At 55.8% G+C, this 19,790-nt stretch overlaps 1 protein-coding gene across 1 annotated transcript; it reads left to right on the forward strand.

The window, feature by feature from the left end:
- Positions 1–1,709: 1,709 nt before the first annotated feature.
- On the forward strand, positions 1,710–18,650 carry TTC22 (tetratricopeptide repeat domain 22). The gene is made up of 7 exons (XM_039239197.1): positions 1,710–2,276; positions 13,561–13,616; positions 13,819–13,934; positions 14,277–14,395; positions 15,696–15,857; positions 17,197–17,349; positions 18,114–18,650. The coding sequence occupies exons 1-7, from the start codon at positions 1,710–1,712 to the stop codon at positions 18,648–18,650; spliced, it is 1,710 nt and encodes a 569-aa protein (XP_039095128.1).
- The last annotated feature ends 1,140 nt before the right edge of the window (positions 18,651–19,790 follow it).

Below are 19,790 nucleotides of genomic sequence, written 5' to 3' on the forward strand. Positions count from 1 at the left end.
AAATGAGCCAGTCGCAAAAAGACAAATATTATATTATTCTATTTCTATGAGGTAATGAAAGTATTCAAATTCAGAGAGACAGAAAGTGGATGGTGCTTACCCGTGGCTTGGGGAAGGAAGGTTCTGGGGGTTATTGCTTCATGGATACAGTTTCACTTTGGGAAGATGAAAAGGTTTTGGGGGAGGATGGCGGGGATGGCTGTGCAACAGGGATGTACTTAGGGCTCCTGACTGTACACCTAAGCATGGTTAAAATGGTCAGCTTCAGGTTAAGTTCATGTCACCACAATAAAAGGGGGTTGGGGGGAGGCCAAGCACTCTGGGAACCCTCCCTGATGCCTCCAAGTGCCCTCTCATGAACGCCAGCAATTTACAGCAATGCCTGTTTACGAAAACTCATTAAATTTTATATTCTAAAATCACGGGTGAGAAGTCGCACCCAAATGAGGTTTTCATTTACCTTTTTATCGCACAAGTCATACTTTCCCCCAAGTTTTTCCAAGTGTACTAATCGGGTCTAGTTCCTCTTTTGGAAATGCTGGTGTCTTTTTCCAAGAGGCTGAAGGGACAGGGTGTCAGGAGCCCCACCCCGGTGGAAGGAGGGGCGGAGGGTCTCAGCAGCTCAGCTCTGCTACAAAGCCCAAGGCCAGCCGCCTTGCAGGAGGGAGTGGAGCCCAGCCTTCTAGAGGGCAGGGAGCCAGTGCGCATCCTGGGGGAAGACTGGCAAGGAAAAGAACACTGGGCTGCAGGGGGCAGACAGGATGCCATGGGAACCAAGTGGGGTAGTGGGAGCTGCTAGCTATCGAGACTGGCATTCACCAGGTTTACCCTTGATAGCCACCCTACCTCTAGGGGACAGAATGCCACCCTCATGTCACAGATGCGGAACGTGTGAAGTGTGAAATTATGACGCGACTCATAATGACAAAGGTCACAGATTCTTAGAGATGGAGAACCAGGATTAGAAGCAGCACATGGAACCCCAGAGCCTTTCCTCAGCGGCCAACGGCGGGGCAGAGAGGAGCCAGGGAGATCCTAAGTGGGGAGGCCGTTATTTATTAGTGGTCTAAGGAGGAGCAGGGAGGAGTGGCAGCCCCCCTTCGGAGAAAGGAGAACACGGGCACTTTGGAGAGGATAGGGCAGCCGGAGGCGGGGGGGGGGGGGGGGGGGGGGGGGGGGGGGGGGGGGGGGGAAGGGCTCCCAGAGGCAGCTGGAAGGGCCAGTCCTGGCCCTCCGAGTCGGTGAGCTCGGGCAGAGAGAGTGGGGCAGTGCCCACAGAGAAAGGGCCTGGCTGGGGTTCCGCAACTGGGTTCCAGGATGCTTGCGCACAGCTCCCTTCTGTGACCCGGGAAAGGCCTTTCCTCCTGAGCCTGTTTACCGTCTGCTGAGCAGAGAGTAAAACCAGGCCCTTTGCCGCGCACCGGGATTTGCGCGCCCCGCATTTGGCAATGCACCTGTTTTTCTGGCACACCTGGTTGTGCAATGCGGGCGTCGAAGAGGCGCTGAGCAGCGAAAGCCGACACACCCACAGGGCGCGCCCAGAGCCCAAGCTCAGACCCTCCCACAAGCGGGAGGCGGCCAGGCACCGGGACCCGGCAGTGCCCTGGGCCTTCCCGTGCGGCCCCTCGCCTCCCGCGCCGGGCTCGCGGAAGCCACGGCCCCCGCAGCCTCCGGGGCAGCGGCGAGGCCCAGGAAGCATCGGGGCTGCCATGGCGGAGCCGGAGGCCACGGCCGAGGACCTGGACGCCCTCATCGACAACCTGGACTACCTGCCCGGCCACTTCCACCTGGAGATGCAGCTGAACTTCGAGCCGCGCTCGCCGGCCTCGTTCCGCTCCCGGGACCTGAAGCTGCGGCGCGACGGCCTTCGGCAGGAGCTCGAACTGGCGGCCGCCCCGCAGCGCCCCGCCGTGCGCCACCTCCTGGGCGCCTTCGCCTTCTACCTGGAGGAGCTGGACGAGGCCCGCGAGCGCTTCCTCGAGGTGGCCCGCGAGGACCCGGGCAACCTCAACGCCTGGGCCAACCTGGTGCACGTGTACGCGCGGCTGGGCCAGGAGGAGGAGGAGGAGGCGTGCGCCGGGCGGCTGGCCGGCCTCATGGGCCTGGAGGCCGAGCGCCCGGCGGCCGGGGACCCCCAGCTCCGCGCCGCGCGCTGCCTGGCCGAGCAGGGCTACGCGCACGGCTTCGACGTGGGCTGCGCCAGCGCGCAGGAGCGAGCGCGGGTGCTGGCCGCCGGCATCGCGCTCTACGACAAGGCGCTGGGCTACGCGCAGCAGGTGGGTGACCCTCCCCAGGCCGGGAAGGCTGGGCTCGTGGCCCTCAGCGTCTGCAGGGACGCCCCCGCACCCCAGACTCTCCCCGAACCCTGGCCCGCTGGCGTCGCTGGCGTCGCTGGCGTCTGGGATACCCTTTCGGCGCACCTCTCCTCTCCACCATCTCTCAGGCCCTGGGGCCCAGACCCAGCTTGTGGCTTTTCTCTGCCGGGCTAGGGCGGGGACGGGCTTCCTGGCGGGAAGGTCTGCCTCAGTTTCTCTTTTGGCAACGCTGCAAAATCAGCCTGGCCAACCCATCCTTCGCATCTTGCTCCTCCCAGCAAGTACCTGTCCGTGCTCCTGTGCACACCCACCTAGGTAATGGCACAACCCATCTGCCAACCCGCCAGAGGCGTGGGCAGCATTCTTCCCTTCTCTCCCCCCTTCACGACGCCATCCCTATCCACTGGGACCCCAGCACCGTGCATTCTGCATAGCCACTCCCCTGCAGCCTCCCTCTGCTCGGGCCTCCACCATTTCCTGCCCGGCCACTACCTTTGCCATCACCCCGCCTGGGTTCCTGCCCTCCTGCGTGACCCTTTGCCTCATCCTTCACCCTGCTGCCACCATCGTGTTGCTCAGCCTCACTGGCCGTGTCCCTGAGCTGCTTACACCCCCAGGGACTCCCCACTACCTAGCAGAGAAGCCTGAGGCTCTCCAGTGGACATCTGGGACCATCCACGCTCTTCCTCTCTGCTGGCCCTCTGCCTGCTCTCCCTTGCAGTCAGACTTTTGCCACAGCCTGCTTGCCTCCCTGCGTCCCCCCTCACTGGGCCAGGTCTCCTTAAGCTCACCTTACCTCTCCCGCAAGCCCTTCCTAAGATGCCCTTCTGATCCACCTTTGACTGGAAGGTTCGCTCCCATCTTGGGTTTGTCTCAGGCACCCCCCTCCTCTAGGAAGCCTCCTCTGGCTTCTGCAGGCTGGGTCAGATGCCTGCCCTGGGCTGCCGCAGCACCGCTCACACTGTCCGTTCACAAATCTGTCTCCTCAGGTTTGCCTTGAGGTCTTAGAGGGGGGACAACATCTGACTGGGTCAGCACTGCAAGCCGTATAGCAGGGACAGTGCCTGGCTCACGGTGGCACTCAATAAATATATCTTGTATGGGCAGAACAGGGCCCGGCACCAAGTAGAAAAATTCTAGGTGTATTAATTACCTATTGCCGCATGACAGATACCCTCCAAGCCTCAGCAGCTTAAAGCACTAAGCATCCATTACCTTATAGTTTTGTGGGTCGGGAATCTAGGCATGACTTAGCTGGGTACCTCCGGGCTGTGGTCTCACGTGAAGGCTTGCCCGCTGGTGGGAGGCCCCGCTTCCCAGCTCACTCACGTGGTTGGAGGCAGGCTTCAGCTCCTCACTGGCTGTTGGCCAGAAGTCCCCCTCTGGTCCTTGCCACATGGACATCCCATCACTTTTGCTACATCCTATTTATGGGAAGCGAGTCACTAAGTCTAACTTACACTCGGAGGGGACTACGCAAAGGCACGAATACCAGGAGATGGGGATCGCCAGGAACCATCTCAAAAGCAGCCTGCACTGATGACAGTTGAATGATGTAAGGGCACTATCCTCCTGTTACAGAAAAGGAAACCACAGTTCAGAGAGGTACCATGGCTTTTCCACCAAGGCAAGGTTTAGCTGATAATGATGATGTTGTATGTGGCTTAGATTTGTGATGTTTACACAACAGTGAGCCTTCACACACCCGGGGCACTTTTCCCTCGGAGCCTTTTCCACCCAAAGCCTTGTCTAGCTTTAGAGAGAAAACGTGGGGTCCAGACCTCAGGGAATGCCGCTCAGAGGGCACAGACTTGGGTTAAAGAGAACAGCACAGGCTAGAGGTCAAGATGGTGGGCTCTGGGTCAGATAGTTCAGGTCCAAATCCCAAGCCCTGACACTGTTTCACCTCCAGTCCATCCTTAGCATCACCTAGCTTCTATTTCCCTCCCTGTAAAATGGGGCTAATAATGGTACTTACGTCCTAGGCTCCCTCAGCTGTGAGATGAGGGCACTCCCATTTGGTTGATGTCATCACGAAGACCTGATATTTGGCAAGCACTTAGAATAGAGCCGGCACAGAGATGTGAGATTGCTGATGACCTCTGCCTCTCCTGGGCTGAGAGACTCCTCAGGACGTCCCAGAAAAGCCTCTTCTGCCCCAGGTTGGGGGTAGCTGTGGCCATCGTGGGGGGGTCCACAGGGACCCAGGTTTTCCGTTTTAAAGCCTGAGCCCCAGGTCCTGAATACCAGCTGCCCCCAGCGGGAGGCATGGCTAGTGTAGTGTGTATTCAGTGTGGTCCAAGCAGCAGGACAGGGCCTAAATGGCCTTGAGCTAGGAGCCAGGGGGCCCGGTTGGGTCTTCCCTTCCGGGCTGTGGTTTCCCCCTCTGTGAAATGGGAGCAGAGAGGGGGGATTGGATGTTCTATAAGGTCCCTTCCTGAGAGCCTGGGAAGGCTTCCTCGAGGAGGTGAGCATGGAGGCAGAGGTTTGGGTCACCTCCCTCCCACTGATCAGCCTAGCCATGGTAGTACCCCCCACACACCGAGAGTGACTTCCCAGAGGATGGGGTGTCAGGCAGGGCACTGCCCAGTGCTTCAGGGAGGGAACTGCTTCAGGTGGGCAGTGGCCAGGCACCAGGCTCTGTGCTGTGTCATTGGGTCTGGACAGGATGGCTGTGGTCAGCCCCCCATCGCAGGAGAGGGTTGGGGATTTGGAGTTCCCATCTTGTCATCTGAGAATTCAAAAAGATGGTGTCTATAAGGTGCCTGGCTCAGAGTCGATGACAAAAATGGCCACAACAGGGTATCACTGCAGCTTTCATTATAGTTGAGAGCAGTTGAAGAAGCAATGATTTTAAGCCTAAACACCTCTAACTTTTTAAAAATACGGTAATTCAAACCTTTCTCTAAGAAATATCCCTGTTCCAAGCTAGCTCAGTTATTTGATGTTCTTCCCCTTTACCCAAATACCAGTGGCTTAATACACATACGCCCCACCCCCACACATGCAGGTCCTTCACCCCTGCTCGTGGCCCCAGGGTGACAATGAGGGCCGTCACCACAATGGGCACCAGGCACCCAGCACAGAGTTTAACATTCATTAGTACACTGGATTTATTTTTTATTTTGTATTATTTTTTAGAGAGCGAGTTTGCGCAAATGAGGGAGAGGGGCAGAGGCAAAAAGAGAATCTTTTTTAATATGGTTTATTTAACTATTTAGAGATGGAATGTGCAATCATGAGCAGGGGAGGGGCCCAACGTAGGGCTCAATCCCAAACCCTGGGATCATGACCTGAGCCACTCAAGCGTGGGACGCTCAACCAACGGAGCCACCCAGGCGCCCCCATTAGTGCATTTGATTTTTATTCAGACTTCACAGACACCCTGCCAGTTGAGTATTGTGACCCCCCCTTCACACCAAGGACATAGGAGGGTCAGGGAGGGAAGCGGCTCGCCAAGCGTGACCTGGTGCACCCGGCTGCCTGGACTGCACCTGCCGGCTGGGGCGGGAAGGGAGGGAGGCAGAGCTTAGAGGCCTGGCAGACAGCCTGGCAAACAAAGGTGTGGACATTCCAATCAGTCCGCACACCCAGAGGGGTGGGGACCTGGTAGGAAGGGCCAAGAGGGCACAGCTGGGAGGCCCAAGGGGTCAGTAGCTCCAGGGTCCCTTGCACACATGGGCGCTCGTGCACGCGCGCGCGCGCGCGCGCGCACACACACACACACACACACACACACCTCCCTACCTCTGCAGCCACCTAGGAGTAAAGCTGGCTCCAGGCCTAGGAGTAAAGAACTGCCCTCCTGACCATGGTTTTTGGCGTCCCATGCGGTCCCCCTCTCCCTCAACCTTCCTTTCTTACCCTCCCCTTCTCCTCGGGGGCCTTGCGTGGGTGCTCTGGTCAGGGCAGATGTGTGTGTGACTCTGGCCAGGGTGTCAGTATGAGAGTCCACGGGCGACAGGGGATCCCTGCTCTGCCTGCCATGTCCTGGGTGACCTGGGCCAGCCGTTTAACTGCTCCGAGTATCCGCATCTTTGACATGGGGGACAGTGGTGCCTGCCTGACCGTGTTTGGGAAGTGTAACTGTGCTCAGAGAGAGAGGGCCCAGCCCCAGCCCCAGCGACATCCTCCTCCCCTGACGGGGCTGCTAGGACCCAGGACACAAGGGAGCCCCCGAGTCTCTCCCTCCTGCCCTTCCTGCGGTCTCCCTCGCCCAGGCCCCAGCCGGTCTTGGGAAAAGAGCAATGGCAATGGGGAGAACCCCACTCCAGGTCAGGGGCTGCGGGTTAGTGGGCAAGTCACCTCCCCCGCCCGGGCCTCCATTTCCTCCTCCGTCAAGTGAGAGGATTGGACTAAGGTGGTGGCCGGAGTGATTCAGGGACAGGAAGGACTGAGGAGTGGAGAAGTGGGCGAAGGAATGAACTTCCTGCAGAAGAAGATGTATAAGCACATGTGGGAAACCACAACTTGGGGGTGCAGGGGACAGTATCTTGAGGACTTCAGTGTTGGAGATCAAGGCAGGGTTTCTCCTTCCATGGTACTTGCAAATATACATGTGCACATGCGCGCGCGTACACACACACACACACACACACACACACACTTCCACAAATCTCAGTGGTTTGATCAGGTTCGGCTAGAAAAAGAGATGAATAACTAACACTGGACAGTGAACTAGGTACTGTGCATTCGTTTACTTTTCATAGATTATCTCATTTGGTGCTTACAGAAATGCTGGGAAACCAGAATTGGTATTAGTCTGTTCTACAGATGAGCAAACTGAGGCTAGAGAGATGTAGTGCCTTGCCCAAGGGCACACAGCCATGAGTGTCTGGCAGAAACTGAACCCAGGTCTCTTGGACTTAAAGCCCAGGCTGAGGGACAGCTTTCTTGGTCTCTGGCTGCAGCCCTCTGCTGGCCTTGGCATCATTCAAATTTGCCTATCCAGAGCCTTCTGAGTTTGCTGCGGGCTTATCTCCCTTCATGCCTAGCAAGTTTGGGAACTGGCTTTCCCCTCCCCATTGATACAGGATCCCACAATCAACCTTGCCATGAGCATTGTCTGGCCCAGCTACCTCTCTTACAGGGGAGAAGGTTACACAGCACAGACCCATGGCAGGAGCTGAGAACATTTGGGCATCACTGTTATTATAAAGAAAGCAGGAGACTTCTTCAAACCCACCCAGCCTCTCTGGGTGCTAGAGCTGGGTGTGGACCCAGGACTAGACAGGGGCCCTTTTCTCTAAATAGTGGGACAGAGAAGTGGCTCCACATGGTCCTGCAAGTCTAGGGAACCAGTTCAAGGCAGGGGTGACCCACCTGGATGACATGACAGACCTAAGACCAGAAGAGGGGTGATGGTGGGAAACTGAGGTCGGTCTGCCCGAATCTTAAAATCCAGGAAGACCGTCCAGGGAAGCCAGCCCAGGGAGGCATAGGTGACTTACTCCCATGGCGTAGCCCCCCTCCCTCAAATCCCCTCCACCTGTCACATGGACCCCAACCAGCAGGCCTGTGACATGGTCAGGCCGAGTGGGATCATCCCATTTGTGGATGCAAAAGCTGAGGCCCAGGTGAGCCCAGGGCCTTTCCAGGACCCCTGCGGGAGGCAGAGGCAGGAATGGGACTCCAACCCCATCCCTCTGTCTATTCTCCACACCCCCCTGCAGCAGGAGCTAGGGGAGGGGAGGAAAACCCCCTGCCCTTGCCTTTCTAGAGCACGCGCCACAGGTGGGGGCAGGGCTCCGTGTGCAGAGCAGGGAGGCTGCTCCGTGCCCTCACAGAGGACATTCCAGTTGTGCAAGAAGAACACATCCCTGAAGCCTGCCACCTTGCGACTTTTATTTCTGCTGTGTCAGCCTTCACAGGGTTGGCGTGATGAGGTGGAAAGAACAGGGGCGTTGGAGGGAAGCAGATCTGAACTTGAATCTTGGCACTTCCGCCCCAGGCTGTGGGGCTGGGCAGTGGCTTTTTTTTATTAGCCTCTGTCTCCTCACTCAGAAAAGGTGGAGGCTTCATTCCACCTTCTTGGGTTGCTGTGAGGGTCCAGTGCATGGGTCCCCTGAATTGCTCAGTGGAGAGCTGATGCTCAGAAATGCTCCTTCCTTTTGGTCCTTCACACTCCCCCTCTCCTGATGGAGAACTAGTCTGAAAGGAATCAGAAATGTGGAGTACAATGTCATGCAAAGTTCAAATTGCAAGGCAATTATTTTCCTGAGCCAACAAGTCTCTGGAGAGCCTGTTCAGATACATATAGATTTATAGGTCTTTTGTATAATAAAAGATCTTCTACTGAAATCCTTTAAAACAGCAAAGCCCCCCCCCCAACATTTCCTTCTTCAGGGGTAAATGGAATGGCCAGGCTCCATCCTTGTACCAGCTGAGTTAACACATACCTGCTCTGTAACTGCTTGTCCCAACCCTATTCTTTGCCGGTTCTGCCAAATCACCTACCTTAGTCACTGATCCACGCTGTCCGTGACAGTGTCACTGTCAGAACTTGGATCCTCAGGCATCCCTGAGAATCACAATTCTGATTCTTGGGCTCAAGGATCCACCAACCACCCAGTTCCCTGTGGTGCAGTACAGGGAGGACCTTGTGCATCAGAGGGCCGACTAAAACCCAGGTTGTTCCCCAGCCCACCCGACCCCGACCCCCTGGTCCCAGGGTTCCTGATTCAGTGAGTCAAGAACTCCCAGTTCTATCCAATTGCCAGGTGCTGCTGCCACTGCTGGCGGGGGAGGGGGGGACCCACCTTGAGAACCACTAGTCTGGAGTCATTAGGTGCAGGGGTGGTGGGGCCGGGCTGCTGGGTTCCCAGCTCTGCTGCCTTCTAGCTGTGCCACTCTGGGCCACAGTTGGCCTCTCCCATAAAATCGGGATAATCATTGTCACCACCTCGTAGGTAACCCTGGGGGTTGAACGAGTTAAACACACGTAAACTATGTGCCCCGTGCATACCAAGTCCTCCATAAATTTGCTATTATCAGTATAGAGACAAAGCACTCTTTCCAGGTTTCAGTCTGGGCTTTTACACAGCCAGTGTGTGACCTCGAGGACATGGTCCCGTCTCAGTTTTCCCATCTGTGCTAAGAGATTAATGGTGACACACTTTACATTCCACACAGGAGGGTCTGAGGATCAGATGGAGTCCATGTGAGTCCACTCTGTAAGTGGTAAGCGCCACGCAAACACTCGCAGGTAGATGTTGTGGGAAGAACATGAACTTGAAGTCGGAGAAACCTGGCCTGAACTGACAGGTGAAGTAGGCAAGCCTCTGCCTCTTTGAACCTTTGCTTCTCTCCTCTAAAATAAGGGAAATAACAGTGCGGGTCTCTTGGGAGCAGGGAAATGTCCTGAGGACCCCTTGACTGAGAGCTGTGCCTCACTGAGTCCTAGGATCTAAGGATTTCATGTTAGGGTCAGCGCTGGTGCCTGGCCTTACCCAATACCCTCCCACAGATCTGCCATGAGGGGCAGCCTAATGTGAGACCCCTCTAGTGTGCAGCCTGGGCTACAGACCCAGGAGCCCCCAGCTCCCAGCGATTGATGAGGACCAAACAAGAGAAAGGGTGCTGTGTTGCCCAGAGCCCATGCCGGGCAGACCCCCAATGAACATCCCTCCTCTGGCAGAAGCCCTTTTGGGGACTCCCAGGCTGCCTCCAAACACCTTGCCCCTGGGAGCCATCAACTCTGGAAGTGAATGCCTTGCAGCCCTCAGAGGTTTTACAGCAATTTTATTCTCCAGGAGAGAGGTGGAAGAGCCCCTCCCTTCTCCAGGAGTGGAGGGAGGCAGCCAGAGGCCTGTTTAATTTAATTTAACGCACTGTGGCTTGCCAGGTTGCCCCTGGTAACGGCCTCAGCTGCTGCTTCAGTTACAACCAGAAGGATTTTTAAAGAGACAGCCCATTTTCGGACCAGGATTGCATAGCAGGGTGAACGGAGTCAGCTAGCTTCCATCACGGGGATAGAAGATGAAAGCTCAGGACAGAGGAGACCTCAAACTAGATCTGTTTATGCCATTAACTCCATTCCGAATCTGCAACCCCATAGGCTCTCCTGAAAATGTCACTCTTCGATGGAATTTGAGGAGGGACCACATTTAGGATTTGTCATAGAGTGTCACTCGACTAGTTACTTGTCTGAAAATCTGTTTTAACCTTCAAGTGGAAGGGAATGGGGAGTTAGCCCTGCAATTCAATACCAGGTGGTGGTATTGCCTGCATAGTGCAAACCATGACCAGGCCCTTGAATAACTCAAGGATATCAAGAGTGGTGGTGAAACCAATGGGTTTTAAGCCTGGACGCTAACTAGTGTGTGACCGTGGTTATGTTGCTTCACCTCTGTGGTTTCGGTATCCTCAGAGAGAAAAGAGTAATCAAGATAACAGTGCTGTGAACAATGCTTCGGGCTAGGATTATGAAGGCATGAATTAGGTGCCTTCTGTCAGGTACGAACTGTGGTTTGGGCACATATCTTACTTTCTTGTGGCCTTGAATGCCAAACGAGGAACCAGAGAGAGCCCTGAGGATACCACATCATTCTGCAATGCTGGGGAGAAAGGTGCTTGGGACCCCACAGGGGATCTGAGGCCCCAGCAGCACAGTGATGGGCTGGGGCAGGGTGGCAGACAGCAGGGTGAGCCAGGACCCCCTGGCCTCCAGAGCCTGAGACCTCGTTGCCACACAGGGAACTGAAATAGATCCCATGAACAGAGCAACCTCCTAGATGCCCCTAACCTGCTCAGCTCTAACCCACGCCAAAAGAAAAGGGGTCAAACATTTATGGAGCACGTATTCTGGGCTGGACACTGGCCTCGCAATGCCTGTGGGACCTATAGTATTATCCTCTTCTGCACACAAGGACACAGCATCTGAGAGGCAACTCATTTGTCCAGGGTCACCCACCTATGCGGCCAGGCCCGTTGGCCACCTGAGCCTCTGCTCTCGCTTGTGGCCAGACCTCCTTGTCAGAAGCCTGAACAAGGGAACAGATTCTGTTTCTTCCCACCATGATTCAGTTTGGCCAACCTCAAATTGGGCCTGGGGCCAGCTGTCATGAGACCATACTTTAGACAGCCAGGAAGCCCAGAGCACTTACACCTTCAGTCCTAGGCCAAAGGCTTAAGGCCTTTTGCTTTGGCAAATGTTTCCCCACTAAGCCCTCGAGGATCCCCTTTAACCCTTGGTGATTGCCGCTGTCCCCTCTGGACGGCCCTGTTCCTGGCCAAAGCCCCGTACACGCATTCCCACCTACGTGGCAGGATTACTCTCCTAGGTGATGTGGCTGTAAAGCATATTGGATCTTGGCCCTCCCCTTTCTCTGGCTCCCCACTGCTCTGCACATGAACTCCAGGTCCTGAGCCGGGCATTCGGGGTGCCTCCTGATGTGCCCCTGCTGGCTCGTCCTCCCGCCCCTTACAACACACCCCCCCCCTCACCTTCGAGCTTTCGCACACCACAGCCCCTCCATCTGATGGTGTCCGATTGGGTGGGTCCTACCTGTCCTGGGGAACCGTGCCCCGGCAAGCCCTCTGCGGGCTATGTGGGCACTCCTGCATCATGTAGGATTCTTCTGCTCGTAACCCCTGGTGTTCCTGCCACTCTGTGAGGTTGTCTGGCTTTCAGGCCACACCGGGAGCTCCTAACGGTGGGACCTGCCTTTCCTCTCCCGTCGGCATCACCCAGCCTGGGCCAAACAGAGAAGATACGTGGTGAATAGCGGCCAAGCAATGTGGTTAGTGGGGCCTCCTCTGGGTCATCTGGCTCGGGCCCTGGGTCAAGAGCCTTCCTCAATGGGCAGTCACACCACTCGGTGGAATCTGACTCACAGGACCCCCGTCTCCCTTCTCCCGCTAAGTTCATCCACAGCCTCCCCAGAGCAGCCGCAACATGGCTTGCCAAACTTTGCTCCCTCTGCCCCCCATTCACACACACCGTGCTCACCAGTCATGCCACATGTCTCCATGCTGAGCCCTCCATCTGAAATGCCCACTGCTACTCAGTACTCAGAGTACGGTCCGTCCTTCTGCAAGACCTTTTCAGAGACTTTCAGCTGAAAGTGGCCTCCTCATCCTGGTGCATTTGTCCACATCATTTTCATGGCCTTGCTCAAACTCTGCCTCATGCTAGGGTCATTGGCAACCTGGTATGTAAGGGGAGCATGGGCATTGGAGCCTAACAAAGGGAGTTCAAGGTCCAGCTCTGACACTCCTATGCTGTGTGACCTCGGGCAAGTCACTTGACTTCTGTGGGCCTCAATACATTCCTCTGTAAAAGGCAGATGCTACCTAGATGATGAGTTGTTGTGAGATTGAGAGGTTGGGGGTCAGAATCCTGGCACATTGCAGGCGCTCAGTCCAGCCCTATTATTTATGCCCAGGTCTGTTTTCCTAGCTCATTGTGAACTGGTTTCAGCCAGGGTGCAGGTCAATGCAGATGCTCAGAAATGTTTGCTGGACTGAATGCATTCCCTGCTGCTGGGAGTCCGGGGGTGGAGGGGTGCCGGGCTCCTGAGCCGAGGAGGCCATGGTGGATGGGGGGAGGCGAGTCCAGAATCCAGCCCGAGATCCACACTAGGAGACTAGTGTGGAGGGAGGGACCCAAGCCCGCAGCAGAGCTGCTGATATGCACTAGGGGTTTTATTGGTTTTCATTAAAATTCCTTCCCGAGGCAGCAGCAGCTACTCCCATAAATAACAGCATAAATATTTTATCTGGTGCCCAAGTCAGTCTAAATGCGTGGCAAGGTTGGCGAGAATAACAATGGGAAAACAGTTCAGGGCGGAGGTCCTGGGCGTCAGCTGAACTCCATCTACGAGCCCAAAGGGGGAAGCTGAGGGAAGGCACGAAAGGGGAGAAGCGAGTGGACGAGGTGGGGGATGGGGATGGAGTAAGAAGGTGACTGCCCTGGAATGGGGGGCTCCAGAGCACCAGTGGGGGAGTCCGGGAGAGGGAAGCTTAGCTTGGAAAGCAAGACGGAGGGGGAGAAATGTATCCCACTCCTGCTCTGGGATGGATACTGTGCTCAGGACATTCACACGGGTTGTCTTGTCAGACCCTCTGTAGTCAGAGGAGGGAAGTGATTGGCCCGAGGTCACTCAGCCACCAGTGGCAGACCCAGGACCACGATCAAAGGTGTCATCTCCTGTTTTCAGGGTTCAGGGCAAGTGTGGGACCCTATGAACGATAGTGGCCTGAGTACCTCAATAACAGCACCCCGGGCCATTCTCTGCTTTCCTAGATCCCAGCGGAGGAGAAAAGGGGCTGGTACTTCACCATGGCCACGCTCTTCATCAGGTCAGGCTGGGGAGCAGGGGACTGGATGGTGGGGGTGGGGGGGCATGGCCTGGAACCTGGGGAAGAGGGGGCTGCGCCCATTTCTGTGGCAGTGGTTCCCCAGTTCCCCTTCCTGCCACTGGCCTGGGGAGTGCTCGCAGCACCCCAGGGACAGCTGGCGGGGGGCGGGGGGGCAGCCACCCACATCCCTTCTTCGCCATAGGCTAGATGGCGTCTTCCTGGAGCTGGGCAGCGAGGAACAGAAGAGGCTGCCTGCCTTCAACCGCACGCTGGCCCTGCTCCGGCAAGTGCTCAAGTCCTCGGACCCCCACCATCAAGGTAGGGCCCACAGGGACAGGTGTGAGAGCAGCCTCTGCCTGGCTCTCCCTTTACTTGTCACTAGCCCTGCCTGTTGCCATCACTGTCCCCACTTCTAGCATCATCTGCTTTTGGGATCCTGTTTCCCTTTCTCTCTCCCCTCCATCCCATATACTTGATCATTCATCTCACAGAACTCATGTACCTTGCACCTTGCTCGAGGATTTCATGCCCCAGACGCTCCCTTCATCTTCCTCGGGGCTGACACCTTGTGTGGAGCTGAACCCCTCCCTCATCCTGGGCCCCCTCCCTGTCCCCACCCTGCTGCTTCCTAGACACCCCTCTCCCACACTTCACCCCCAGCTCTGGCCTGGTGCTACCTTGGGATGTTGCTGGAGAGGAAGGACACCTTCTCCACCACCCCCATGGGCGTCCACGACTGCGGGTACTCGGGAACCGACCCCCTGGACTGCTTTGGCAAGGTACGGCCCCCTGGCCACACCCACTCTCCAAACTGGAATGGACCCTGACCCCCCCCGCCCCGACGGACTCCTCTCCTGGAATCCACTGCTTCTCTGGGGGTGCTGTCCCATCTCCATTCCCCACTTTGTGGCCCACCCAGGAAGTGCCTCTCCTCGTGCAAAACAAAAGTGATCTTTATCATCCTTCCTCTTTGCTTAAGCATCAGACCCTCCTCACACCCAGTCCCCAAGTCCACTTCTCCGGCCTTATCTTCTAAGCTATTCCCCACAGTCTCAGACATCCCCTCAGACTTCTCCCCGTCAGGCTGTGGTTCTCACTGTCCTTCCCCACACCCAGCGACATAGTGGAAAGAAGCTGGGGTCTTGTGCCAGCTCGGCCCATGGCCCATGTGACCCTAAGGCAAGTCACTTCCATCTCAGAGCCTCATGATGTGTTAATTATGTCATCTTTCTACCTTCTCAGTTATTGAGAGACTCAAAGGCGGTAGCAGGTAAAGCTGTTCACTGTTCACCATAAAGTGCTGCTCAAGCCTTGTTCCTGGGCACCTTGTTTACATGGGCGTGTCCACACTTAGTTCAGTTTTGAAGTCTTTCCTGGTGGCCCGAGACCCTGAGATAGTACTCATTGACCTGTGCACTAGCACAGTGCCCTGCCTGGGGCACATCCCTAATGTTTGCTGGTAGGCGGGTTAATGAGCAAGTCCTTGACTGATCTTAGAACAGCACATAAATGCTGGTTCATGAGGATTCTGCGACTTGTATCAGACTTAACACACTGCCTTCACCCCTCCATGAGGACCTACTCTGTGCCCGGGCACAGTGATGAAGTCCCTGCAGGGTCCGCTATCTTAGAGATAGCAACCCACACGGGACAGGCAGTGGTCAGTAACAATGGGGGGGTTGGAGGAGGTAGGTGCTGTGGCCCAGAAGGAACGCTGCACTGTGTCCGTATGGGGGAGGTAGAGGCTGATTCTGGCACCTCCTCCCATTTGCCCTGGTAAATTGGAGAGCTTGGGCTGGATGTGTCTGAGGAAGAGAGGTTCACTGAGGGTATGGAGGGATTCACCAGGCAGGACACAGGAACGTGGTGGGGGGGCATGAGAGTCTGACTCTTGGGAGTTGGGTGCCAGGAGGTCAATCATACCCTAAAGTGTTAGGTTCCATATGACCAAATTTACTGGCAGGTGGATTTAGGGAATAAGAGCATTGAAGTGATGTGGCTCTGCGCAGAGATGGGGTTCCAGTGTGTCAGGCAAATAACCAGACAAGTAGTTTGCTCTTACCCTTCTCCCCTTCCTAGGCCATTGAGCTAGCCAAGGACCAGCCCCCGATCCTGAACCGCCTGGCCAAAATCTTCCACTTCCTAGGCAAGCAGGATATGGCCATTGGAACGTGCAACATGGCTCTCGATGTCCTACGGGATCCCGAGCTCAACTGGCAGGCATACTGCACAAGGGCCAAGGTGAGTCAGCCTGCAAGCTTCACCTCAGCCTCTGCCATCAGGAATCAGAGGCAGGGCCAGGGGTTAAGACTGTGTGGACAGAGCCCTAGGGTCACAGAGCCCTCATGGTAGAGAGAAGCTGAAGAATCCTCAAGACACAGGTTTGGGTCTGTAAGGTCGTTGAGTGACAGAATGAAGGAGGACTCCTATCCACTGCAGGCATCCCTCTACAATGACCTTGTCAATGACCTCCAGCCTCTTCTTGATTAGCACTCAGTATAGTCTGACTGAGCTGGGTTGAAATTTGGCCTGTCCACCCATCATGCTGGAACTGGGGACCAGCCACTTCTCTAAAACTCCATTCCCCAAACTGGAAGGTGTGGATAATGCCCTCTGCCTAGAACGCTTTTCTCCCTGATTGGCTTCCTTCCTCACCTCCTGGAGGTCTTGACAAAAAGGAAGCTTCTAGCACCATCTTACTGAAATTGTCAACCTCTTACCAACATTTGATGTCCTCTCTTCTTAGTTTACTGTTTCTTCTTAGCACTTACTACTCCCAGACATACTATTTACTTATCATGTATATTGTTTCTCCCTCGCACTAAAATACATGCCCTGTAGGGGGCAGGGAATTTTGTTATGTTGCTCTCTACTATCCTGGGTGCCTCGAACAGTACTTGGCACATAACAGGCTCTTGCTGGATATTTGTTGAATGAATGAATGAGAAATGAATGAATGAATGAACTGACCGCCTACCATATGCCAGATCTTGGCTAGAATATGTTCTCTCAACCATCCTGGGAAATCTCCAAGGGAAGATATTAGTGTACTAATTTTTCAGATGTGGGAAATAAGGCTCACAGAAGTTGAACAACTTTCTCCCCAGCTCACATGCTAATAAGGGGGAGGAGGGGCTGGAATTCAGCTCAGTCTAACCTGCTGCAAAGCCAGAGCTCCCTCCTCCCCCCCCTTATGGTGCTTTCTAGAACCAGAACACTAATACCTTCAGCAATGATGACCTCTTTTCCCCACTTCCTCCTCCTCATGCCTCCCCTTCAGAACCTCCAGATTTTTTTTAATGCTCCAAGGGGGGCGGGGAGGAAGTGGGGATGAAAGTAAGGGTCTGGACTCTTAACTTCATCCAACCCCCTTGTTGTACAGACAGGGAAACTAAGGCCCAGAAAGGGTGTGATTAGCACCCCTGGCACAGAACTAGGACGTAGGACTCTGGGCTCCCAGTCTCAGGGACCTTCTACCGAACCACTGAGCTCCCCTGAGTTGTTGCTGAGAAAAAGGGCAGAAAGGAGGGCAGAGGTCCTTGCTTAGAGCATCATTGCTGAGCCGACTCTCTGTGGGTAGATCCACCTCAGGGCCTACCTGCACGACCTGGAACGAGCCAAGTTGGGGCTCGGGGGCATGCCTGACCGGAACCACCTGGCCTGCGCCAAGGCCGACCTGGAGGAAGTGGTCAGGGTGTGCCCAGGCCTCAAGACCTACCTGGACATTGGCCAGGTAAGGCAGCCTCTTGACTCGAGTAGCCAATTGCTTACTAAAAACCTATGGGGACACCTGGGTGGCTCAGTCGGGTAGGTGTTGGACTTCAGCTCAGGTCATGATCTCATGGTCTGTGGGTTCGGCCCCGCGTGGGGCTCTGTGCTGACAGCTCGGAGCCTGGAGCCTGTTTCAGATTTCTGTGTCTCCCCCTCTCTCTCTCTGCCCCTCCCCTGCTCGCACTCTCTCTCTCAAAAATGAAAGATAAACATAATTTTAAAAAAAACACCACCACCACCACCTATTTGCTCTCTGCGAGGGCAGCCCTGAGCACTGAGGCCATGGGGAGAAACACAACTAACCCCCAGCCTGATAACCTACCCACCTCCTATAGTCATGGTGAGGATTATATGAGAAAATGCACACCCGGCATTTAGAACAAGACCAATCTCTTTCTAAAGCACTCAGGAAGTGCCGGCCATTGCTCTATCCGGAAATGCCTTCTGGGCACAACGAATGATTTCTAAGAGGTGACAGTATCATAATTTTACCTATGAGACAACTGAGGCCCAGAGATTGCCTTGCTCAAGATTATAGGACCAAGAGTTGTGGGCTGCATACAATACGAGTGTTTCCTCTCCTTTCCCAGGGGCGGGGCCTAAATTTGCCAAAGAATCATCGGAGTGAGGGTGGGAATGAACGGATGGAATTGTTTTTTAGGAAAGCAAGCAGGGGCACGGGATGAGCAGAGAGAAAGGCTCATCCTGGCCCCGGCCCCCACCCAGGTCTACTACTACATGGGCGTGGACGCCATGCAGGAGCTGCTGGCGGTGGACGAGGCGTCGCTGAACCAGGCGCTGGTCTTCCTGGCCTTGGCCGGCGAGTCGGAGCTGGGCGCCACGCTGCCCGAGCTGCAGCTGCTGCGCGGCAAGTGCCTGCGCATCAAGGGCGAGGACGCCAACGCGGCGGCCTGCTTCAAGCGCGCCGTGGAGCTGGACGACGCGGGCTCCAGCCACACCGAGGGCTTCCGCTGCCTGCTCGAGGCGCTGCTGTCGCAGTGGAGCCAGGCGCAGCTGAGCGACGCCGAGCTGGGCCGCGAGGTGGACGCGTGGCTGCGCCGCGCGCAGGACAAGTACCCCGCGGCGCGCCTGCGCCTGGAGCTGCAGCGCGTGTGGCGCGGCCACACGGGCGAGGTGCTGGGGCTGGCCCGGGCCTTGGTGGCGCAGGGCCGGCCGGCACTGGTGCGACTGCTCTTCGAGACCATGGAGCAGGACGGCGACGGCGCGGGCGTGCTGCGGGGCCGCGGCGCCTTCTCCCTCTAGGCGGCGTCGAGGCCCCGCCCCGCCGAGGGCCCACCTCCAGCTGATTGGGCCGGATCTGGGCGCTCAAAACGAGCCCGCCCTGCCATAGGCTGGCTGCTGAGCAGAGCCAACTAGATTCTCTTCCGGGAATTGGGGGCGTTGAGCAACCAGGGTGGTCCCCCCTACCTAGCCCCGCACAGAGGGCCGGTTATGGACCGCAGGGGAGGCAGGGGCAGACGCGAGAGGCCACCCGGAACTGCCTAATGAGGCACTGAATGGTGCAAATATGCAGAAAAAGCAAGATGCATGCAAGATACAGAAGGTAATGCCCTCCATTTTGGCGGCTATTAAGTCCCCGTGCACAATCCTTGAGGCCTGAGTTCCTATCTCTGGATTGCCGTGAGCCACGCTCTACCCTTGTAATAATGCCCCTTCACATACATTGACTGGGGTGGGTCTCAGGTCCTGCAGCCAGAAAAAACCGTGTTAGAGCAGAGGGCAGAGCTGCGCGGTGAGCAGACGAGGGGCAGATAAGAGCAAGTCTACACCTCTGACTGCCCGGGACTTTTTCCTACCTGCCTCGCAGTCTTCCAGCAGGCCTCATCCTTGGTGAGCTTGGTCCGAAAGGCCCCCAAACCCCTGAAATAGAGCCCAGCAAATGCAATCTTTGCTCGGCTTCCCTGTTCTTAGAACCTAGCGTCCCCGCCCGTCAGGAAGCGCCACCCTGCACCGAGTCTTGAACCTTCCACAAGAGAGTGAAAAAAGTCTTGGGATTTTACACTATTGGACTTGCAGTCATAGAATCTTAGATGCAGAATTGTATTGTCAAAGACGTAGGCTCTAATTGCCAGTAAATCTTAGAATGGCCATGCTGGATTCTTGTGGCCCCAAGTACAAGAGCCAGTTTCACCTGAAGTTCCAGACTCCACAAAGGCTCGTTATTCACAAAGGCAATGGCAAGACCCCATTATGGGGCCCCATAATGGTTTGTGATTTATTTTGCATTTTTTCTCCTTTCTTTAGAGTGAGCGATACTCATTGCTTTGTTCATATCCCTGATCCTCAAACTTTACCAGGGATAGGCCAGCCACCCCTGCACTGCTTCTCATGTTTTCAGTGACCGATGGAGGACTGACTGGGAAGTTCTGTCCTTAGAGATCA

Source organism: Hyaena hyaena, unplaced genomic scaffold (assembly GCF_003009895.1).
Source record: "Hyaena hyaena isolate Hyena2069 unplaced genomic scaffold, ASM300989v1 scaffold_5, whole genome shotgun sequence".
Taxonomy (NCBI): Eukaryota; Metazoa; Chordata; class Mammalia; order Carnivora; family Hyaenidae; genus Hyaena; species Hyaena hyaena.

Coding starts and splice junctions, on each gene's coding strand:
- TTC22 (XM_039239197.1), top strand. CDS start 1,710: ATGGCGGAGCCGGAGGCCACGGCCGAGGACCTGGACGCCCTCATCGAC. Junction 2,277..13,560: donor CGCTGGGCTACGCGCAGCAG/GTGGGTGACCCT, acceptor CTGCTTTCCTAG/ATCCCAGCGGAGGAGAAAAG. Junction 13,935..14,276: donor CTCGGACCCCCACCATCAAG/GTAGGGCCCACA, acceptor CTTCACCCCCAG/CTCTGGCCTGGTGCTACCTT.